General features: G+C 33.7%; 1 protein-coding gene across 1 annotated transcript; it reads right to left on the bottom strand.

Annotated features, from left to right (window-relative positions):
• Positions 1-18,994: 18,994 nt before the first annotated feature.
• Positions 18,995-22,819, bottom strand: LOC133321681 (aminopeptidase N-like). Its single transcript, XM_061530763.1, has 5 exons — positions 22,284-22,819; positions 22,018-22,173; positions 21,460-21,934; positions 21,155-21,393; positions 18,995-20,450 (listed from the first exon to the last, which is right to left on the bottom strand). The coding sequence occupies exons 1-5, from the start codon at positions 22,817-22,819 to the stop codon at positions 18,995-18,997; spliced, it is 2,862 nt and encodes a 953-aa protein (XP_061386747.1).
• Between the last annotated feature and the right edge of the window lie 572 nt (positions 22,820-23,391).

The raw sequence follows: 23,391 nt of genomic DNA, 5'->3' as shown, positions 1-23,391 counted from the left end.
GAATACGTACGCACCTGTAAATATTTAAGTGTAACTCCCACATCAGAGTACATACAGCCATATAATTGGTATCAATTTGAGGGTCAACAACTCCTCTTGGATATACTATCAACTTATCGGGTATATGTCCTTCAGGAGCAATTATATACGCCCCAGAATAAAAAAATTTTAATTTTTCACACAAAAGTCAGGGTCCTTTTGACCCGCTTAATATTAACCGATCTTTATCAAAACAGGTATGTTTATTTTTTGGCCCGATCCCCTTCTCCATGTCAAAATTCGCGATGTTCGGGCCATAATTGCGTCCTCTGGAGCGACCAGAAAATCAGACAAAAATGAAGTTGTTGGTCCATTTCATCCCCTAAATATTAAATAGGCGTCTTCATTGGGCAGAAGACATCGTACATGCAAAATTTCGTGAAGATTGGCCCATAACTGTGGCCTGTATCGTGTTTACATATTATAATGGACAGACAGACGAACGGACGGACACACATGTCTAGATCGATGGCCTTGGATATACCAACAACTTTTCGGGTCTATGTCCTTCAGGGGTAAATCTATAAGCTATAGAATACAAATTTGTTATATTTCACATAAAAGTCAGGGTCCATTTGACCCGCTAATAATTGACCGATCCTTATCAAAACAGACATGCTTATTCTATGGCCCAATCCCCTTCTCTATGTAAAAATTCCCTAGATATTAACCGATATTTACCAAATACAATAGGGATCTTCATTGGCCAGAACCCATCCTACATGCAAATTTTCGTGAAGATTGGTCCATAACTGTAGCCTGTATCGTGTTTACAAAATATAATGGACAGACGGACGGACACACATGTCTAGATCGACTCAGCTAGTCGAGATATGACGATCAATATACATAAAGGTGGATCTATTACCAATATTTTGCAGCGTTATTTGTAATTTTAGGGCTGCACAAAGCTATAATACCCTGACAACATAGTTGTGTAGGGTATAAAAATCTACGCCTTTGATAGTCTTTGGAAAAAGTATTTTAAAAATCTACGCAAAAAAATATTTTTAAAATATCTAAACTTGTAATGGTCCTTGGAAGAACATATTTTATAAATGTAAGGATTATGTTAATAGCCCAGCGGCAATTAAAGAAATCAAATATGGAATTAGTGAGGTTAGGACAGCCACTAAGCGATTTGGTTATGCAAATATTTATGAAGAGGATATAACCCTGTAAGACTCCTCGTGTTGCTCAGTTGGCCGATATTGTTGTTCAATACTAAATTTAAAATCCGATATATTATCTCTCTTATTGAAATACACATTTGTAATTGTAGATTTTTTTTTAAATTATTTATTATGAAATTATGCACAATTTCATGAAAAGGATATGACCCTGTAAGAATCCTCGTGTTATTCATTTGGCTGATATCGTGGTTCATTATTTAATTTTTACCAAACATCGAATATTTTATCTCAAAATAAGTAATTTTTCTTTGAATACCAAAAACACCTCATATTGAAATACACGTTTAAAATTGAAGATTTTTTTAAAATATATATTTTTTTATGAATTGACTTCTTCGATTTTTTATATTATATTTATATTATTTATTATTTTATGTTATTTATTATTTATTATTTTATATATTAAAATATTTATATATTTTTAAAAACATATATTTTTCATTTTTATAATTATATTTTCTTCCAGTTTTTTTCCAACTCTAATGTATTTCACAACATTTCACTAAAACACTTTTTATGTTTTTTCATTCATTTATTTATTTTTCCACTTCACTCTCTCCACCTGATCTCCACCTTTTTTATACGCACCTCTTTACAGGATCCTTTGCTGTCGAGGAGTGTTATATTCTGCAAATATGGCCAATAACTTTCGGCCCACTGAAAGCTAGCTGCCAAAAGCAGTGGTATTTATAACAAATATCAACTCTTGTTTTTTCGATTTCATTTGAAGTTATCTCAAGAATTGTATTTTATGGGCCATCTCTGATAAGGCCACATCGTCGTTTAGCTGATTTTACAATACATTATGTCGTATTGTGAGTACTAACTGCCTGGCTAGCAATGCAGATCGCCAAAGGTGTGAGCAAACGGGTAAGAGGCAAACAAATAATAATTGTTGTTAGCCATTCATTGCTCCACTGTCGGTCGGTTGGTTGGTTGACTAGCAGGTTGGTTGGTGGTTTGTTTGCTCGTCATAATAATTATGCCTTTTTTCCATGTCATATAAATTGCTCGTATTGCCAATATATATACACGCGCCAACCTACACCGATGTTCGTAAATATAGCTTGCGAAATTTTTCTTCTTCCTGAAAGTATTAAAAATTTTTCTAAAAATTCTTATCAGTTTTTTAAAAAAGGAAACATTCACTTATGCCTGTGAACTTTGACCACAAAGAAAAAAATTCGCTAGCCATTTGTTGTATTTAAGTGGTTCTCAAAAAGAAATAGATAATTACAAAAAATTAATAAAATAATATTTTTTTAAATGTTGATTTTTAAGCATTGAAAAATGTGTATATATTTTTAAATATCTCTTTGTGGTTTGTGACAGTTTGATTCTTTACAAAACAGTATTTTCTTTACTAAATGTGGCGCCCAACATTATCTCAACTCATTTATACAAATAAAGGCCTATAACATGTCAAATATCTTGTAAATTACCGAAAAAATGTAAAAAAACATAAATCAGTATTTATGACAGTACTGATAGTATGTATGTACGTGCTTAATGTGTTACATAATTTTTCGACACATCTTAAAGTTTATCAAACGCTGTACGTGTTTCGAATTTCGGTTACTAATCGAAATTTTAGGACCTAGTTTCGAATTACAGTTAGTGATTGAAATCTAAGGTATTCATTATGTGAAATTGGTTAATATGAAGGGAATAGTATTATGCTTAGATTGTGTGGGGAATAATTTGACATATTTGTTGATACAAAAAAAAAAAAAAAAAAATTAAACAGAAAATAAATCAATTTTTTCCATGTAGAAAACCATTGTTTAAAAAAATAGTCGAACATATATTTATTTTTATTTAAAAAGTCTTCAGATATTTAAGACACATTTTTTTATAGAAAATAATGACAATGATGCCTGAGTTTTTACTACACAACAAATTCCCCGATGCAGATGACAGTTTCCATTTTTATAAGAAAAAAATATCAGGCACAGAGAGTAGATATTTTCTATAAAATTACCCTATGTTTCTTTGGACCCAAATCCGTTTTAGAAAATTTGGATTCGATTTACACATGTCCGTCAGCCTATCTGCCTGGTGTGCACTATAACTCTCAAAGGCAGCAACCCATTTTCTTCAAACTTTGCACATCTTAATATTTCTTCCAAACTTAGTTTTAGTTCGAAGGTGGGGAATATCGGTTTACTCCTTCTGGTACCTCCCCCTCAAAATGGTCAAAATTGTGCTTTAAATTAATTTTAAAATAACATGCAAACGGACTATCCGATTTTAATGAAACTTTGTACAATTTATTACCTTTACCAAGCCTAGATCAAGTTTGAAGATGGGATGGGACTATTTCTGGTACCTCCCCACAGAGGGTCAATATTTGTAAATCCAATGTCAGAGAATGGAATGCCAGTTATGAACCAAACTTTGCACAACCCATTATCTTTACGAAGTCTAGATTAAGTCCGAAGATTGGAGCACTTCTTCTGGTACTGATAATAATAATAAAATTTGTGTGTAATTCCGTAGACCTCCGCCATCATAGGCTGGGGGTATATATCTGTCGGCAACACCGAATGACATTTTTTTTTACTTTTTTATATGTTTTTCAATTTTTAGTATGTCTGTCTGTCCGTTCGTCCATGTATTTTTGTGAGCAAAGTACAGGTCGCATTTATAATCCGATTTAAATGAAATTTGGCACAGCCCATTTGTTTGGCCCAAGGACGAACCCTATTGAAATTGAAGGAAATCGGTTAAGATTTAGATATAGCTCCCGATTTTAGGTGAAAACTTCCAATATTTTTCCGATTAAAAAAATTGCACAGCGTACTGAATTAGGACCTAATTGAGGTATAGTAAGTTCCCATATATAGTTTCGACCGATTTTAGGTAAATTGTGCACCAAACTCGCAAAATGTGTCCGATTGAGACAAAATTTTGCACATCTTACTATATTAGGTCCAGATTGATGTGTGCGAAGTTTTGTGCAACTCGGTTCAGATTTAGATATAGCTCCCATATATAGTTTCGTCCGATTTTAGGTAAATTGTGCACCAAAACTCCAATATTTTTCTGATTGAGACAAAATTGTTCACATCGTACTAACTTAAGTCCAGTTTAGTGTACGTGAAGTTTGGATGAAATTGGTTCAGTTTTAGATATATTTCTCTCATATATAGTTTATCACATTATATGTAATTTGTGCACCAAACTACCAATATTTTCCGATCGATACAAAATTTTGTGTCCGTGTTTGATATTTATGAAGTTTTGTTAAAATAGGTCCACTTTGATGTATACGAAGTTTTGTGAAAATCCCCTTTACCGATTTTTTGGCAAATGATGCACCAAACTTCCAAGGATTGTCCGGTCGGTACAAAATTTTGCACGACATATTGAGATACGTCCTTATTAATTTATACGACGTTTTGTGAAAATCGGTTCAGATGTAGATAGGGCTCTCATATACAGTTTCGTTCGATTTTTGATAAATGGTGCACCGAATACCTACGTCTGTTCCATATACACGAAATACAATTATGAACAGCGCTCTGTGCTGCAGAATATCAAACGGTATATGCCACTTAGGTCCAGATTTACATATAGTTCCACATACATTATTTTGCTCGATTTCATACAAATGGTACAAAAAAAAAATCTGATTGAGATACAATTTTTCATAGTTTTCAGAATGGTATGTGCATTGAGTTTTTTTACTTGGTATTTCATCCAATTCCATGCTAATAGTCCTGTTTAATATACCCAAAGTGGTGAAGCTATCATATAGTCGGCCGCGTCCGACTTTTGAACTTTCTTTACTGGGTTTTCAATAAAATAATTGTTTTCTAAAGAATGAAAAAATCCTCTGTGAATGACGACTGTTTTTGTTTTGTATAGAAATAAATTGCTCAGAGCCTTATTTGTTAATGGAGGAAAAATTCTCTGGCACGAAATATTTCTTTCTATGGAATATATGACAATTTGTTTTATAGAAAATAATATCCAGGTACCGAGAACATATTTTTCTCTATAGCAAATGGTTCAGACTCAAATACTGGGGATTAATTTACTCTATAGATACTATAAAATATGTATTTCTCAATAAAACAAGACACTGAGGAGAGGACAGATTTTCGTCAGAAACTATGGGAAAAATCTCTAGAAACTAAGGACATATTTTTTATAAGAAGAAAATTGCCAGAAACCGAGTACATATTTTTTGTAATCATAGTCAGAGAATGGATTTTCACAAAATTTATAAAAGATTATTTGTTTAGAAAAATGTTATCAGGAAGGGTTTTCCTTTAGGAAAAAATTCCTTAGATACCGATAACAATTTTCATTTAACTGAGGGTTTTAGAAAACCCTCCTCAGTTTACTGAGAAATGATATGATAGATGAAATTTTTCTAAAGAGGATTCAAAAATCGATTGAAGACTTTTTTCTGTAAAATAAAAATAAATCATTAGTGGCCTGAGGAGTTATTAAGAGCTATACGAATGTTTTCAAAAAAAACCAGTAAGGAAAGTAGTAAAGTCGGACGGGGCCGACTATATGAAACCCTTCACCACTATGGGTATATTAAACAGGACTATTAGCATGGAATTGGATGAAATAAAATATGTGATAGTTATCTAAATGTGAATCTACCTAGATCTATCCATAAAGTATGTAAATCGACTTCAAACAAATATAAAAAGGTCATCCGTTGGGCTATGTCTGTACTTCTAGAAAACGCAACTATATAATTTTATGCTCAATTTTGTACGATGTCCAAACTTTGATGTCAATCTGACTAACATGAGGAGTTTGATGCCCAATTTACTTGAAATCGGGCGAAAATATATATGGTGCGTCAATTACTTAAAATCAATCTATAATAAAAAGGGCTATATCTATCTAAATCTGGACCGATTTTCACGAAACTTGGCAGACAACAATCTAGACCTAAATGATTAGGCTGTACCAAATTTTGTGCAAATCAAAAGATATATAGGGACTTTGGGGCACCATTTACATGAATTCGGACGAAACTATATATGGGAGATATATCTAAATCAGGACCGATTTTCAAGAAACTTGGCAGACATCATTCTGGGCTCAATTAAGTACGTTATGCCAAATTTCGTGCAAATCGAAGGATATATAGGGACTTTGGGGCACCATTTATATGAAATCGGACGAAACTATATATGGGAGCTATATCTAAATCTGGACCGATTTTCTCGAAACTTGGCAGACATCATTCTAGACCTAAGTGATTAGGCTGTACCAAAATTCGTGCAAATCGAAAGATATATAGGGACTTTGGTGCACCATTCACATGAAATCGGACGAAACTATATATGGGAGCTATATCTAAGTCTGGACCGATTTTCTCGAAAGTTGGCAGACATCATTCTAGGCTCAATTTAGTACGTTATGTCAAATTTCGTGCAAATCGAAAGATATATAGGGACTTTGGGGCACCATTTACCTGAAATCGGACGAAACTATATATGGGAGCTATATCTAAATCTGGACCGATGTTTACGAAACTTGGCAGACATCCTTCTAGACCTAAATGATTAGGCTGTACAAAATTTCGTGCAAATCGAAAGATATATAGGGACCGTTTACATTAAATCGGTTATATATATATATGGGAGCTATATCTAAATCTGAACCGATTTTTCCCAATTTCAATAGGGTTCGTCCTTGGACCGAATAAGTGACCTATGCCAAATTTCATCCAATTCGGATCATAAATGCGACCTGTACTTTGTTTACAATTTAACATGGACAGACAGACGGACGGACGGACATGCATAAATCGACTTAGAAAGTGATTCTATGTATATTCTCAAAAGGAACCATGGGTCTATCTCGATTATTTTTGCCTGTTACAAACATATGCACAAAGACATAATACCCTGTACCACAGTGTGGTGAAGGGTATAAAAAAAATAAATAAATAAAATGAAGAAAATTTTATATTATAAAATTTAATATTTGAAGTTTCTTTCATGCAAATGAGGACGGCGACTGCCCCTTAAATGGCCTATTCGCTTAGTCCAATTTTGAATATCAATATCACGGTAGCACTCAATGTTTACAGTTACTTTACGATTTGGAGCATATTTAAAGAAGTGCGATCCGATGATGCCCCCAGCCCATAAAACGCAATAAACTGTGATTTTGTCTGTATACATGGTGGTGGGCTTTGCAATGCCTTTGGCTTGTCTTCACTCCAAAATCGACAATTCGGCCAAAAGTGAGATTCATTGCTGAACCACATTTTTCGATAAATAACTACATCTTCGGTTAATTTTCCAAGACAACTTTAAATTATAGACCAAACTGAAAATTTTTGACACTGAAACAAATCACGAAAATTGCGTGAGCTGTTTAAACCAGTGATTAGAATAAAATTCCATATTGATTTAGCCATGTGAGTCCGTATGCTATTGATCGTGATCAATTCGCTATATTAAACATAGAATCTTCTAATTTTACACATTCTTAGGATGTTTGGTATTGAATATGTGTATAGAGGCATTTCTAACCGATTTTTGACAATCAAGCATCGAGGATGAAGAGCATATTTGAAAAACGCGCTCAAGAACCCCAAAATACTGAAAATTAGGGGGTATCATGCACATAATTTAAATCAAATTTTATCATTATGTATAAAGGCCGCTTGTGTGTATTGGTTATTTTGCTGTGCCGTCTACATTATGAACACAACAAAATATGCCTATATAATTATAACAGATTAACAGAGGGTATAAATAACTAAGAAACCGATATGCGATAGCATATGAAATTCACATATAGGTACTCATAATTATTTCTAACAATTTCAATGGAATTTATTTAGTAATGCTTTCCAAGAATTTTGTCAATAGTTTTTTGTGAAAATTCCCAAAAACATAATAATGTTATTTCGTTAAGCATACCCTGTAGGAAATATCGATTTATTACATGTGATCAAAAACGTGGTTGATGTTCTAATGATATGCATAACAATTTAAAGGCGGTAAAAACTCGGGTTTATTATCTTAAAATCCTGTTAAAAAATCTATTCAGGGTAAATATTTCAAACGAATCTGGCAGTTCTACATAATGTATATACGGTTTTCTCTTCTTCTTTATTTAGTTTACGACTCAATAAAGTAAGGATAAGGAAAACCCCTAATGAGAGAATAAGTAGTATAAGTCTTTATAAAGACCCATTGATCTTTATAAACCCCTGGTCTTTCAGCAAACCTGTGTTATTTAAACACTGTCAAAGTGGTGAATGGTATATGGCATATGGTCGGCCCCGTCCGACTTTTGAGCTTAAATAAATAAACATACACTATTTCCCACCGTTTAATGAAAGACGTTCAGAAACCTTGAAATTTGTCTATTTCAAACAGACACAATCACAAAAAAATATATTTGTTATCCCTATACAAATTGCAACAATATTTTGGTTTCTTTTAGGAATGAAATCCCTTGGCGAATATAGTAAGATCCTATAAGGGAAAATTCGCCATTCAATTCAATTTTTTGAGTTATGGCGTGATAAACTTTATTTTTCTATTAACTTTATTTTCTAAACTTTCTTTTTCTATTAATTCTTTATCTGTTATTCATGAAGAAAAATAGTTTTATTTCTTTGATTGCACTTATTGCAAATCTTATCCCGCTGCGATTAAAAATCGATATAAATCAAGTTCGAATAATTAAAAATAATATACCGATGCACAAAACATATATTTTTAAGGAAAACACGTCAAATACTAATGACTAATAATTCATTGAATTGACTAACAATATTGATAATTATTTTGAGGGGGATTTTTCCTCATAATCAATATTTAGGCAAGCAACAATAATCGAACTAAAATTTTGGACTTTTGTTGGCTTGCTCTAGGTCACAGCATAATACATACAATTCGTCGTTATTAATATGAAATACTAATTCGAAATATTAGTCATTCGATGACTAATCGTATGATATGAAAAGCTAAAATAGTAACAATAAATAAAATCAGTTAAGACAAAATAGTGGTAAAACATGGAATAAAATAATCTGCATTTTCAAAGTTACGAAGACTTTATTTAAAAAACATTGCGTAGAAAAATAAATATTTTTCTTGCAAAATTTACTGATTATTTGGTTCCACAAACTTTTCGACACTATCGATTCTTTTAAAAATTGAGAATTTTATTCTGTTCGATGATAACCTCTAGTGTGGTAATGGCATCAGATTCAGAGTGTCATAATGCGTAGACATCTTTAAATATTTACGTATAACTCCCACATCCGAGTACTGACATCAATGTAATAGGTCAATAATGGGTTTAAAGGTAAACCACTCATCTCGGATATACTGTTAAGTTATTTTGTCTAAGTACTTTAGAGATAAATATATACGGCATGTAATACAAATTGCCGTTTTAACACAAAAGTTCATTTTACCCGCTAAATATTGATCGATTATCATGGAAAAAGCCATGCTTGTTTTTTGGTCAGATCCCTTTTTCCGTGTAAAATTTTGTAACATTGAGTTCTTAGAGCGACCAGTAAAACAGGAGAATGAAGTTTGTGGTCCATTACATCATTGCCAAAACCGATTGGAGTCTTTATTGGCCCAAAAAGGACATACACCCATAATTTTCGTATCTGTGGCCTACACAAATTATAATGGACATATCGACACACATGTCCAGATCGACTCAGCTAGTTTAGATATGACGATGACGATTGATACACTAAAATGTGGGTCTAGGGCATTACAAACTTTTGGGCCCCACAAAGCTTCAATACCCTTACAAAATAGTTGTGCAAGGTATAAACAATGAATAGAGAAACTAACACAAGGACTAACCAGTAAGATGCTGATGCTTTGTGGAAGCCTTATGTTCAAAATAAGGTGAATATCGATAAAATTTTAAGAAATTCATTGGTATTTTTATAGAATTACTTGACAAAGCCAAGGAACCGTTTAAGCAAAAAACACATCGAGCTACTTTATAATAAAGAACAATGGATCTATATTGACGGGATTCAGGCAAAATACATTTTTTTCTCCGATCGTTTGAAATAAAAGTGATAAAAAACAAAAACACAACAACAAAAAATCGAACTAAAACGAAACTAAAAAAATAGTACTGGGGATTTTCAACATCGATCGAGATCCTTGTATTGAGGTTTTGCCGAAACATCGAACCTATATTGAATATGTTTTGTCACAATGTTTTTATACCCTTCACCACATTGTGGTTCAGGGTATTGTGGCTTTGTGCATATGTTTGTAAGAGGCGAAAGGAAACGAGATGGGCACATGGTTCCTTTTGAGAATATAAACAGAATCACTTTCTGTGTCAATTTGTCTGTCTTTCCATGCTAAATTGTAAACAAAGTACAGATCGCATTTATGATCCTAATTAAAAAAAAATTTGGCACATCTCAATTATTTGGCTCAAAGACGAACCCTATTGAAATTGGAAAACTCGGTTCAGATTTAGATGTAGCTCCCATATATATTTTCGTCCGATTTAATGAAATGAAGCACCAAAGTCCCTGTATATCTTTCGATTTGGACGAAATTTGGCACAGCGTACTGAATAAAGTCCAGAATGATGTGTATTAAGTTTCGTGAAAATCGGTTCAGATTTAGATATAGCTCCCATATAAAGACCCAAAGTTTTGTCGGATTGACACACAATTTATTATAAATTAATCTCTGGCAAATTTCGATTCAGATATAGATATAGCTTCCACATATTTTCATCCGATTTTGGGTAAATGGTGCACCAAACCCCTAATGTCTGTCCGATTGACACGAAATTTTGCAAAACGTATAAAATTGAGACTAGAATAACGTTATTGCTTTTTTTTTTTGAAATTGGTGCAGATACAGTCATAGCTTCCATATATATTTCGAACGGGTGTCTGATTGAGATTAAATTTTGAACAGTTTGCCATACGTTATTCGGTGTATCAAGTTTGCTTTCGATATACTTATAAAGTAGAAAAAAGTGGAGATGGTTATCATATAGTCGACCCTGTTCGACTTTACAACTTTCATTACTAGTTTATCCTTTGAGAAACATAATTATTATGATTATGCTCGTTATTATGAGGTCTTGAATTAAGGTTGGGCTGTTAGCATAGATTTTATCTTTCAAGTGACCCCAAAGAAAAAAGTTTGTAATCACATCTTTGAAATTTATTACGGTCCGGAAACCTTACCGGCACCACTTAGCGTCGTCTTGTTGAAAGTAAACGTCCTCCAGATCAATACCAACATCTTATCCCGACAATAATAAAGTATTAATCATCTCGTCGTAAGTGTTGGGCCCCCTTCATTTTCGAAAAAGGAAGGGAGGACCATAACTCTAGGGTTTCCCTAGCTACCGAGGTGGATACAGTCAAGAAATATTTTATTGAAATATTTGGTAATCGGATTGGATATTCCCATCAATTTCTGTATACCGGTCCGACGAACCAAAAAAGCTTTAGCATTGCGTACTGTAACCGAAAGATATTTTTACCATTTGTAGACCCTCAACCTTATGGCTAATGTGCCTCATCGAAATATTATTTTCAGACAATTTGGAATCTAGATTTCATCCAAACTTTTCGCATTGAAAACATGAGATACTGATCCACTTCTACTGGTGCTAACGCCACAAAATGGTCGTAATTCTGCTTAAAATATGGCTTTTGAACTCTATCTAGTACATTCCCTACAAGGCTCGCAATTTTGGAAATCTCTAAATATTATATGAACCGAAGAAATATTCAATTTCATTCCTACTTTGTTGTATTATTAACAAACGTAGATAAATATCGAAGATTGGGGCCATCGATCCACTCTATAATTTTGAAATCTTGTAATTTGCATATGAAGTATCTGATTTTTTTCCATTGAATGGTCCATCTAGACCAAGTTCGAAGATAGCTTCCAAAACATGGCACAACATGAAAGCTATATTAAGGGGACCCAACCATTCTAAGTTTCAAAATAAAAAAAAAATATTTTGGCTTTTGATTTGATTCGGACCTACAGTAATTCTCTATAAAATTTCAAGTGCAAATCTCAACAACTCTTGAAGATATAGCCGATTTATTGTGTCAGCATCAAGCAACGGCTGAAGAGCTTCTCCAACTTTTAATTTGTTTTTCTCGAAACAACATTTTTACGAATGGGGGCACGATAACTCAAAAACTTCAAACGTCCGCCAATTTGTTCATTTTTCAGCGATGACAATAATCCTAGTTCATATGAGATTTCGGATTCCGATGTTCCAGTGAGGAGTTGTCATGCCCGCCAACAAAGTTAAGGACATAAATCCGAAAATGTCTAAGAGGCAACTTCTAGACATAAGATACCTTTATATTTATACAAGCCATAGATTTGGAGCAACTATCAAATATTAAGATCCATCATGTCTGGAACCTAACCCACAAAAAATCATATTTTTTAAAAAGTTTAAATTTAATAAAAAAAATGCTAATTCTCGCAAAACATAAAATGGTGGTGATCGGCCAACAATTGAGATTAAAAAACATTTCAATATCTATGATATAATTATAATCCGAACATCCTGAAATATAAGACACAAAAGATCTTTCTTTTTGAAAATATAATGTAGTTTTTTATGATGATCTGCATATATTTAGGTAGGATAGGACCTTTAGTTTAGGATGTTATACAGTTCTGGGTCAAATTACTTATTATACCATTACCACCTGTTTATGTTGGGTATACTATTATCAAATAAATATTAGGAGGAATTTCAATTACAAAATTCTTTTAATGATACTTTGACAATACTTTACTATATCTATAAAAAATAAAAACCAAAATAAAACCAAATTTGTCGATACTAGTATGGCATAACGATGTCATTAAATATAAAAATTTTCAGATTTATGTTTTAATATCTCAAACATTTGTTTATATCTTTACAATCAATCAAATTAAATCATAATTAGTATTCGATAATATATTGTAAACCTTTTTTCTGGATATATAAAACAATTAATTTTCATAAAAAATACTGATTATTGTGAAATTCTTAAAAAAAACCTAACGCTCATTGAATTTATCTCTGACGTTGCGTTTCTAATCTCAAAAGAAATCTTTTTCGTTTTTGGTATTTTATATAGCAGATTTTCTTCAGACATTTCTATCTTATCGATATCAACATTTTTATTGCTTTTAATTCTTCGGCTAAATAACAGTGAAAGCGATTAGGCTATGTCATTTGAGAATTTGAAAATGTTTATGTTTTTGAACTTTTTTTTGTTTTTTGGTTTACCCCAAAAAAATATTATCTTCCTATTTGGTACTTTAATAAATCGTTACGCTAATAAACCATAAATAATCGATTGTTAACTAATCAAAAGGCATCATGGGTGTGTGTGAGTATTTTGCTGTTTGATATTAGCTTAAAAATTGATTGATTTTTTGTTTTTGGCTCGATTGGAGAACTTTTTAACTATTGTGATAATTTTTAAAAAAATCATTGAAAAGAGCAATAATGTTTTGGCATCTTGTGCAAAACTAAAAGTATATTTTGTGGAATATTTGTTTGGGAAACAATAAATATATATTTTTTAAAAATATCATTAAAAAATCGAAAACTATTATTTGTCTTTTGAAAAAAATATTTTTCAAACATGGAAAAATTATTTGTCCTTTAAAAAATATTATTTAAAAAATCCACGCTCATATTTGTCCTTTAAAAAATATTCTTTAAAATCCACGCTCATATTTTGTCCTTTAAAAAATATTCTTTAAAAATCCACGCTCATATTTTGTCCTTTAAAAAATATTCTTTAAAATCCACGCCTTTTTGGTCCTCGAAAAAATATTCTTTAAAAAACCAACGCCTTGTGGGTCCTTTGAAAAAATATTCTTTAAAAAATCCACGCCTTGCTTGAGTCCTTTAAAAAATCCACGCCTTGCTTGAGTCCTTTAAAAAATCCACGCCTTGCTTGAGTCCTTTAAAAAATCCACGCCTTGCTTGAGTCCTTTAAAAAATATTCTTTAAAAATCCACGCTCATATTTTATCCTTTAAAAAATATTCTTTAAAAATCCACACTCATATTTTGTCCTTTAAAAAATATTCTTTAAAAATCCACGCCTATTTTCTGAACATATTCTTGAACATTAAATTTTTAATTTCATCAATCTATGACCTACAGTGCCATCTGGTATCGGAATACTAAAACATATTATCAGTTTACTATAATGATTCTTTAAGATTATCAATCGATAACATTTGATATTGGCGTCTATGAAATGTGGAATTATTAACAATTTAATAATGGCCACATAAATTAACATTTCATTTGCCTATAGATTAGAATGCATTAGCGTATGATCGATTTCATGGTTCGGCACGTGATACTGTAATATAGATTACAAATTATAGACTAGACTTTGAAAACAATAATTTTATTGATAATTACATTCGTAATCCCGTAATACATTGTATGTAGTTGTTGTCAGGGTATAAATATTTACAAGGATCCGGAGTCAATTTACCATATCAATTCTCATATATAGTAAACTAGCAAAGAACCCGCTACTTCGTATACAGAAAGAGAATACAAAAAATGTATTTCATACGGAAATCGTGAATACTGTATAATTTGTTGTACTATAGTTCTGAATACCACCCCTATTCATACATTTAATATCCAATTTATTACTATTAAGTATTCTTCATTCAAATAAGCACTATTTTCCAAAATCTTTTTCATATTTCAGCAGTGTTGGCGGGTTATTTGGGATACCATTTCTAATTTGTGTTTTCAAAATAGTCAGGCTGAATCCCAGTTTTTTGTTTTTATAAAAACAACTATTTATTAGTGGGGAATGTATGGCATTGTCCGCCGAGGGGTAAGGCAGGGAAGACTATAGTTTCGGATCTCGCCACTGATCCTCATCAGTTCCCTTAGTTTTTTGTTGGGATATTCTCCCCAGAAGATATTTATTGCTTCTTTACAAAAAACCTTTCATACCCAAATGTCTCTTGTGACAATTCGAAGTTCTTACGTTACCAGCGATACGACCCCAATGAGAAGTTCGTTTCGTTGGCGCCTGACTTCGTGCTCAACAATGCATTTGTATTGTAGTTGTCTGCAAATGCCTTGTTGAACACGAAGTCAGGCGCCAACGAAACGAACTTCCCATTGGGATCGTATTAAATACTCAAAATATTTCTTATTTATATTATACAGATTAAAAATAGATCTGAATTCCAATTATATAGTTTAGCAAAACGTACATCTTCCACATTTAGTTCCATTTAGCACATTTCGAACACATAAGTACACATTTTCACGACTACCTCCATACCATCACCACCACTAAGTTTAGTACCAATTAGTACCAAAAACCCTTTTGATCCTTTTTTTAACTCTCTGTCAGTGACCCACATTCTAAATTTAAAGTTTCCATTTCTCTCGGTTAACCAAATCCTAATTGATCCAAATTTAGTAAATTTTCTAGTCCATTTACAATTCGTAGGCATAAATTCGAGTTTCCAAAGATGTCTCCATAACTCAATACTACACTTCAACACTTATCTAAACTCCAAATCTCAGCTAAATCCAAATTGTTCCAATTTTAGTACCATTTAGTCCTTTTCATACTCATAAATAAAAATTTCTAAAACTACATTAATCCTACATTGTAACTGTAATCTTAATTCCACCAAAGTCCAAATTGTACCAAATTTTAAACTTTTCGTACTCATAAGTACAAATTTTCAAATTTACCTTAATCCAGCTTTCAAATACTAATCGTATATTTAAGAATTCCAGCTCACTCTGTTCATTAAAAACCTAATTATACGAGCTTTGGTACTATTCTGTACTTTTCGTACCCATATTCCAAAACCTACCTAAATATTCCAAACCTGATTTCAAATAGTAATCATAAGTCCACATTTAAGAATTCCAGCTCTGCCGGTTCACTAAATTGTGCCACATTTGGTAGCATACGATACTTTTCCTACACTCCCATAGTAACCTATGTTGCAAATTTCAGGATTCGAGTTCTACCCGTTCGTCAGAGTCCATAAATACGAATTTCCAAAACTACATTAGTCATGCACCCCAATAATACCCTTAAGTCCACATTTAAAGATCCCACCTTTATCCGTTCCTCAACATTCAAATTGTACCATTTATACCTTTTCATAGACGTAAGTATGAGTTTCTAAAACCTCCTCAATTCCACACTGCTGCAGTAATTGTAATAATCAATTTCAGGATCTCAGCACTATCCATGTTCACATATATCCAAATTTACCATATTTAGTACTTTTCGTATTTATGAGTTAGAATTTCCAACGCTGTCTCATTCCTGTACTCTAACAGTAATTTTATTTTCAAATATAAGTTTTCAATTGTATTAAACGTAGTACCATTTAGTACACATAATTACGCATTTTCAAAACTACCACAATGTCTCAATCCTACACTCCAACCTTAATTTTACAAAATTCCATTACAAACTGTATTTTCCATTACAAACTTAAGTTTTCCATCTCTATCCGTTCACCCAAAAATTGTGCCAAATATAGTACCATATAATTAGTACTAATTATGTGGTAATTAGTACACATAATTAAGAATTTTCAATACTACCATATCATATCCGAACTCCTGTTCTTCAACTGTAATTTAAATTCTAAATTTCAGGATTTCAGTCCTATCCTTTCACACAAAAACAATTTGAAACTATTTGGTACCATTTAGTACTATTTGTTTTCATAATTAAGAATTTTCTAAACTAACTCATCCTATCCTACACTTTAACAGTATTTTTTTAATTTTTCACATCTAATCAAGTTGTACCAAATATAGTACCATTTAGTACACATAAGCACTATGCTTCCATATCTCAATTCTATATTCCAACAGCAAACATTATTCCAAATTTAGGGTTTCGAGTACTTTTCGTACACATAAATACGAACTTCCAAATATGTCTCTATAGCTCAATCTTCAACAGTAACCTTAACCCTTTGTGGCCCAATGTTGCCCACAGGCAACAAAATGTTTTACAGCTTATATTTCATATGTAGCTAGTAGATATATATTCTTTGTATTTCATACGTCAAGACCTGATTATCGACGACACATATCAAAAGAAAAATCAAAAAAATTCAAATTTTTGGTAAAGTTATGAGCTTTTCAATGTAGAGAAGAGGGCAAAAATGTGTACAGTACTAATTTGTGTATACAGTCCAAATTATTTAAATCGCTTCGCATTAGAAATGTATAAATTCTGTCATCAGAATTATTTTTGATTCTTGTGAAAATGAATATAGAGAATAATTTAAAATGATTTTTTCTTCGATTTTTCATTTGGTTTTCTTGATATTGGGCTTTCATTTTTCAGAAGGAATGTACTGTATCTACCGAATGCAAGGATGTAGCGATCTCAAATTTTGTCTATAACCTATCTAGGATAGATGCATTAAATCTGTGAACATAAAATTGATCTATGACTACGGAAAAAATTCGGGGCTCAAAGGGTTAATTCCAAATTTCTGCTGAATTATTTTATCTAAACTTTTTATTATTTTATCTATATTGATATTTAATGGAGTAATTACCAAATGGTTAATAGTTCACTCACTTTAGTTGTAATAGCTCAAGTGCAAACACCGATGTACCTTCTGGAGGTCAAACACCCGACAAAGTGCTAAATAGCCAAAATATGTTGTTGACCGATAACAGCTGTTACACTAGGTACCGCTTTTGTTTATAGGCCTTTTGCGAGACGAATTCGAAATAGCGAATATCTAGCCTTAATAACTTGAGGCTACTGATAGCCGTTAATTTTTTTCGCCTTAAAAGACTGGGTGATCTTATTTTTATAACCTGCACCATAAGGTGAAAGAATAATATTGATCCACTTTTATTGTAGCTCCTATATAACAGTGCCTTCCAAATTTCAATATTGTGGGAACGGTTTTTAAACAATATAGTTGCAATTTTTTATTTGGGATTCTCTTTTGGTTGAATTATAACATACCGAAAATTATCAATATTGGCTAAAGTTTCAGGATTATAGGATTTTAATCGAATTGGCTCTATTAGATATATTGGGTTATCTATGGGTGACACATATTGCTACCAAAAACAAATATCAACATATGTCCTTATTTTGGAAAAGCCCCACATATAACTTTGACGATCGGTATGTTCGGAATCCTAGGCCAATTTTCCAATGATAGTCTGTGATAGTCAGTGATATGATATCACCTTTTTCCAATAGGTCCCTTATAATGGTGCCGATGTATATTCGGTATATTGAATGTGCACATCATGGTGATTCGGGATGGCCAAGCTTTACGAAGCTTTAAAATGTATTTATATAATACAATAATTATTTCAACAAAAATATATAAAAACATGACATACATACATATTTATGATTACTATCGAAGTTCTTAAGGCCTCTGTCTTAGATATGGCCGACCATTAGGTAATCTCTCTTAAATATGGAGACTTCAACGTCGAAATATAAAAAATGAATGTTTATGGCTCAATGTTATCGCTCAATGTAAAACAGCGATAAGTTTGCTAATATATTAACGGTTATAAATAATTGTTTATTGGTGATTTGATATTAATTTAAAGGGGACTTAAAAAGTAAACAAAATAAAACAATATTAACAAATAAGTAAAACAGAATTATATTTTTAAAATTCTTTTATTTTCAAAGTATTTGAATATCCTTTGGACGTGTTCCTTATTACACTAAAACTTTATCTACATTATCTAAAATAAACGAGAAACAATCATCATCATAAGAGTACCAATGGCCATAGTAGAACCGCTAATTGCAGCACTACCACTCTTGGTGTAATAGGCTTGGAACCAATCCATCAATGGATCACGATTAGCATTCAACCAATTATTGTTAGCTTCAATGTTTGTCTTGACCGCGGACTCCAAATTGCTGGTGGCATGGCCGGTGCCCTTGATTTTGTCAACCAAAGCCAATAGACGTTTCTCTTGTTCGCTGTTCATAACATATTGGGACATACCACGCAAAGCAGTATCCAAAGGTTTACCAGAACCTCCATTCAAATTGGCATATTCATTCCAGTGTCCATCGAGGAAATCAAAAGTGGCCATCAAACCGACCGATCCACGTGAGTAAACGGGATTGAGAATGGTGGTACGTTCAGCGGTGAGCAATTTGTTGTTTTGATCAATTGAACTTTCCAAATAGAATTTCAATTGCTTTTCGTTTTGGGAGCAACCCAACGAACTGATGAGCAAGCGACGGAATGTCGCATCGGAGGATTGTTCAAGGGTTCCGAAATAGTATTGGAACACATCATCAGCGGATTGTCTAAGACCATGGCAGAAGACTTGAGTTTTAACATTGGGTTCAACGGGGGTACCCTGTTCCATTAAATCCTTCAATTTATTGTTGGTATCCACGAGACAGCTCCTGACACCAGCCAAACAGGCCATATTGATGACCGAGCTGCGGGCGAATTTCTGCATATGTTGGTCAGCATCAAAATCATTGGCACCAATTTTTTCATAGACGGGACCGATCATTTCGGCCAAGAAGTTTTGGAAATCCGAATATCTGGCATCACTGTTCAAGTAACGATTATAGACATTGATAATAGCATTGGCCGTGGACAAGGGAGCATATTGATCTTCCTGCGGTAAATAGGTGAACAAATCCAAGAGAACGGAATGTGGCAAACGGTTAGACAACGTGAAACGATAAGCATCATGCATCAACTGGGCACGATTGCGTGGATGAATCCTGTAAGGATTTTCGCGCAGACCCTCAGCAATTAGACGCCAATTTTCCACATCGTAATTGATACGATAGAAACCAGTGGATTGTTTGTTCAAAATCAACCATTCATCCTTGCCCAAATTGGCCTTGACCTCTGCGCTGGGCACCTTCATCAAGTAGTTGGTAGCTCTGGTATCACGGAAATCTGATTTCGATTTCGAGGCATAATTGAAGGGAACATACCAAGTTTTGTCCGATTGCAATTTTTCATCGTTAAAGAATTGCTTTTGACTGACGGTAAAGGAGCCATCTTCGTAGTTACGTTCGACAGTCAACACGGGATAACCACCTTGACGTGACCAAGAGCCCATCATAGCATCGATGTCAGCGGGTAGGACGAAGTTTTCTTCTTTGGCAGCTGTTTGAATGGCAGTGAAAAGTTGTTCTTCAACGGCACTGTCATATTGGCTGTAAAGAGAGTGGAGAGAGAATGGGTTCAATATGGATATCCGGTATGGAGAGGAACATAATTACGGTGCCAAAATTATAGGTTCAATTATTATCGGCAAGTGGTCAAATTTAAAAGAGACGTGGATGTTTAAAGAAAACTTTTTAAGGACCAGCATAGGCGTGGATTTTTTAAAGAAGACTTTTTTCAAGGACCAACATAGGCGCGGATTTTTTAATGAAGTTCTTTTTTTCAAGGAACAACATAGGCGTGTATTTTTTAAAGAAAACTTTTTTCAAGGACCAACATAGGCGTGGATTTTTTAAAGAAGACTTTTTTCAAGGACCAACATAGGCGCGGATTTTTTAAAGACTATTTTTTCATGGTCCACCAGATGCGTGGATTTTTTAAAGAAGACTTCTTTTAAGGACCAACATAGGCGCGGATTTTTTAAAGAAAACTTTTTCAAGGACCAACATAGGCGCGGATTTTTTAAAGAATATTTTTTAATGGTCCACCAGATGCGTGGATTTTTTAAAGAAGACTTTTTTCAAGTTCCACCAGAGGCGTTGATTTTTAAAGAAGACTTTTTTCAAGCTCCGCCAGAGGTGTGGATTTTTTAAAGAAGACTTTTAAGTTCCCTTTATCTGACTATATAAACTAAATGCTACAGTTGCAAAATTGGAATATTTCGATTGGATGTGAATCCAAAACTAAAACTTACCTGGCAACCAAATAGTTCTGTAAACCTCTACGGAAAACTGGATCGGTCAAGGCATGATTCCACATGTGCAACACGGAACCGGCCTTGGCATATGATACATAATCGAATACACTATCAACCTCATAAGGTGTCTGCACATAATGGGTCATGGGGCGGGGAGAACTGTTGGCATCATTTACCAAAGCTGATTGATAAGAATCGGTGTGGAATTGTTGCCAAATACCCCATTCAGGATAGGCCTAAATTAAAAAAAAAAAATTTTATGTATAGGTAATAAAATCGGAAATCAAAATTGTTTTACTTACATCATCTGTAGTTTTGTACTCGAAGAGGGTGGCAAAACCTTCCTTCAGCCATGTATAAGTCCACCATCTAATGGCTACATAATCACCGAACCAAAAGTGACCCAATTCGTGAGCAATAACTGTGGCAATGGAGGTTTGAGTGCCAACGGTTGAGGTTTCCTTGTTGTACAGCAAATACGCTTCACGGTATGTGGCCAAACCCCAGTTTTCCATAGCACCGGCAGAGAAATCAGGTATAGCTGCTTGATCCAATTTCGGCAACATATATGGAATATTGAAATATTCACCCAAACGCTCCACGATCAGCATACCCGAAACCAAAGCCCATTCTTGTTCATGTTTGGCATTGGGTCGCGAGTAGATGCGCTGCGGCACACCACCCAAAACACCTTCGGTATATTCGAAGTCGGATATGACGTAGGCAATTAAATAACTGGGCATAATGGGTGTGGGCTGGAAAACTGTTCTGCCGACACTAAATGGGGAGGGGAGAGATAATCGAAAAAAAAAATATAATTTTGGGCTTGAGGTACCGCAGGGAAGAGAAAATTAACTCACGTAGTGGCCTCTTCATTAACAGGCATATTTGAGATGGCGTTATAGGTGGGACTGTGATTGATGATAATGGTGAATGTGGCACGCTTGCTGGGCTCATCGTAACAGGGGAAACCGTGACGGGCCTCGGTACTTTCGAACTGGGTGGTAGCTAAATATCTAGTGAAAGGAAAATAAAAATGCAATTTAGTCAGGATCAGGGTTCCGAAGGGTCAATAAACACTTGGGAGAGGAGGAAAATTTCTTTTTTTTTATTCCGAAAAACTCACCTCGTCTCTCCATTTTCATCGGTATAGGTGGACAAATAGAAACCACCCATATCGAGACGCAATAGACCTTCATATTCCACCGTCACTGTCCATTTGCTATCCTTGGGGAAATTCTCCGAAGTTTTACGTGACAAAGTTAAAAATTCACGTTCTTCTTCGAAGGCAATATTCAAATCTTCACTAGCCGAGGTTGAACTTTGAATTTTAGCCGATTTAATGGTTAATTGTCGGGCATGCAGGACCACACTTGTCGTTGGTTCCACCACATTTATATCAATTTTAACAATACCCGAAAATTCCCTGGTACCATCATGGACATTGGTGGTGAATTCGACTTCATAGTGTAGGGGTATGGTGTTATTCGGCAGGCGATAATTTAAATCTTCGGCACGTTGCTGCAAACGAGCTGTGGGATTTTCCAAATTACCCGTTTCGCGGTACAATGGTGGCCTACCACGAACACCAGCATAAGCAGGTCCTGCTGACAGGAGCACGACCATCAGGCCCACACACAGAATACCGCCTAAACTATGCATGTTGTTTCACGTCGCAGTTACAACATGCAATTGATCGTGCCGTTGCGGCATCCTAGGAATTTTATAAACTTGGCCGACTTCTTCGGCCGATTATCAGTGACGATTTTTTATTATTTATTTTAGAACTTCTGATATGGATATCAATGGCACGCATTATATTGATGCTTTATCGCGATTTTTTTAGGACTTGGGAATTTTGACGCCTCACAGATATAAGTTGTGTTCTTAAGAAATCATAACTTGTTAGATGTCTGCTTAGATAGCTGAGACCAATAAATGTCAATTACCGGGTTTTATGGAAAAATTTCTACTTATCAATTTGTTGTTCGTTATCTTGAATAAGGAATATATGTATGTATGTCAATGGTTTGATATTGATATTGTAAAAACTTAGATTATTTCAATCGATAATCTAACGCGTCTAGGTGCTCTTCAAATATATAAACAAAAATGTTGCAGTGTTCTACTTTGATTCTCTTAAAGATATATTTTCAAGGACACCTACAGGGTGGAAATTGTATACCATCAGCTATGAGGTGGAGGATATTAAATTTGTCATTAAGTTTCAGCGC

Source organism: Musca vetustissima, unplaced genomic scaffold, assembly GCF_032173495.1.
Source record: "Musca vetustissima isolate MV318-11 ecotype Yass unplaced genomic scaffold, APGP_CSIRO_Mvet_v1 utg6577, whole genome shotgun sequence".
NCBI classification, from domain to species: domain Eukaryota; kingdom Metazoa; phylum Arthropoda; class Insecta; order Diptera; family Muscidae; genus Musca; species Musca vetustissima.
Note: the sequence above shows the minus strand (reverse complement) of the source record. Positions and strands in the feature narration are given on the sequence as shown.

Bases quoted from the DNA above. Each gene is read 5' to 3' on its own strand.
- LOC133321681 (XM_061530763.1), bottom strand. From the start codon at position 22,819: ATGCATAGTTTAGGCGGTATTCTGTGTGTGGGCCTGATGGTCGTGCTC. The intron at 21,935-22,017 runs GTGAGTTAATTT...CTCCCCATTTAG, and splicing joins GTTAATGAAGAGGCCACTAC to TGTCGGCAGAACAGTTTTCC. The intron at 20,451-21,154 runs GTAAGTTTTAGT...CTCTCTTTACAG, and splicing joins CAGAACTATTTGGTTGCCAG to CCAATATGACAGTGCCGTTG.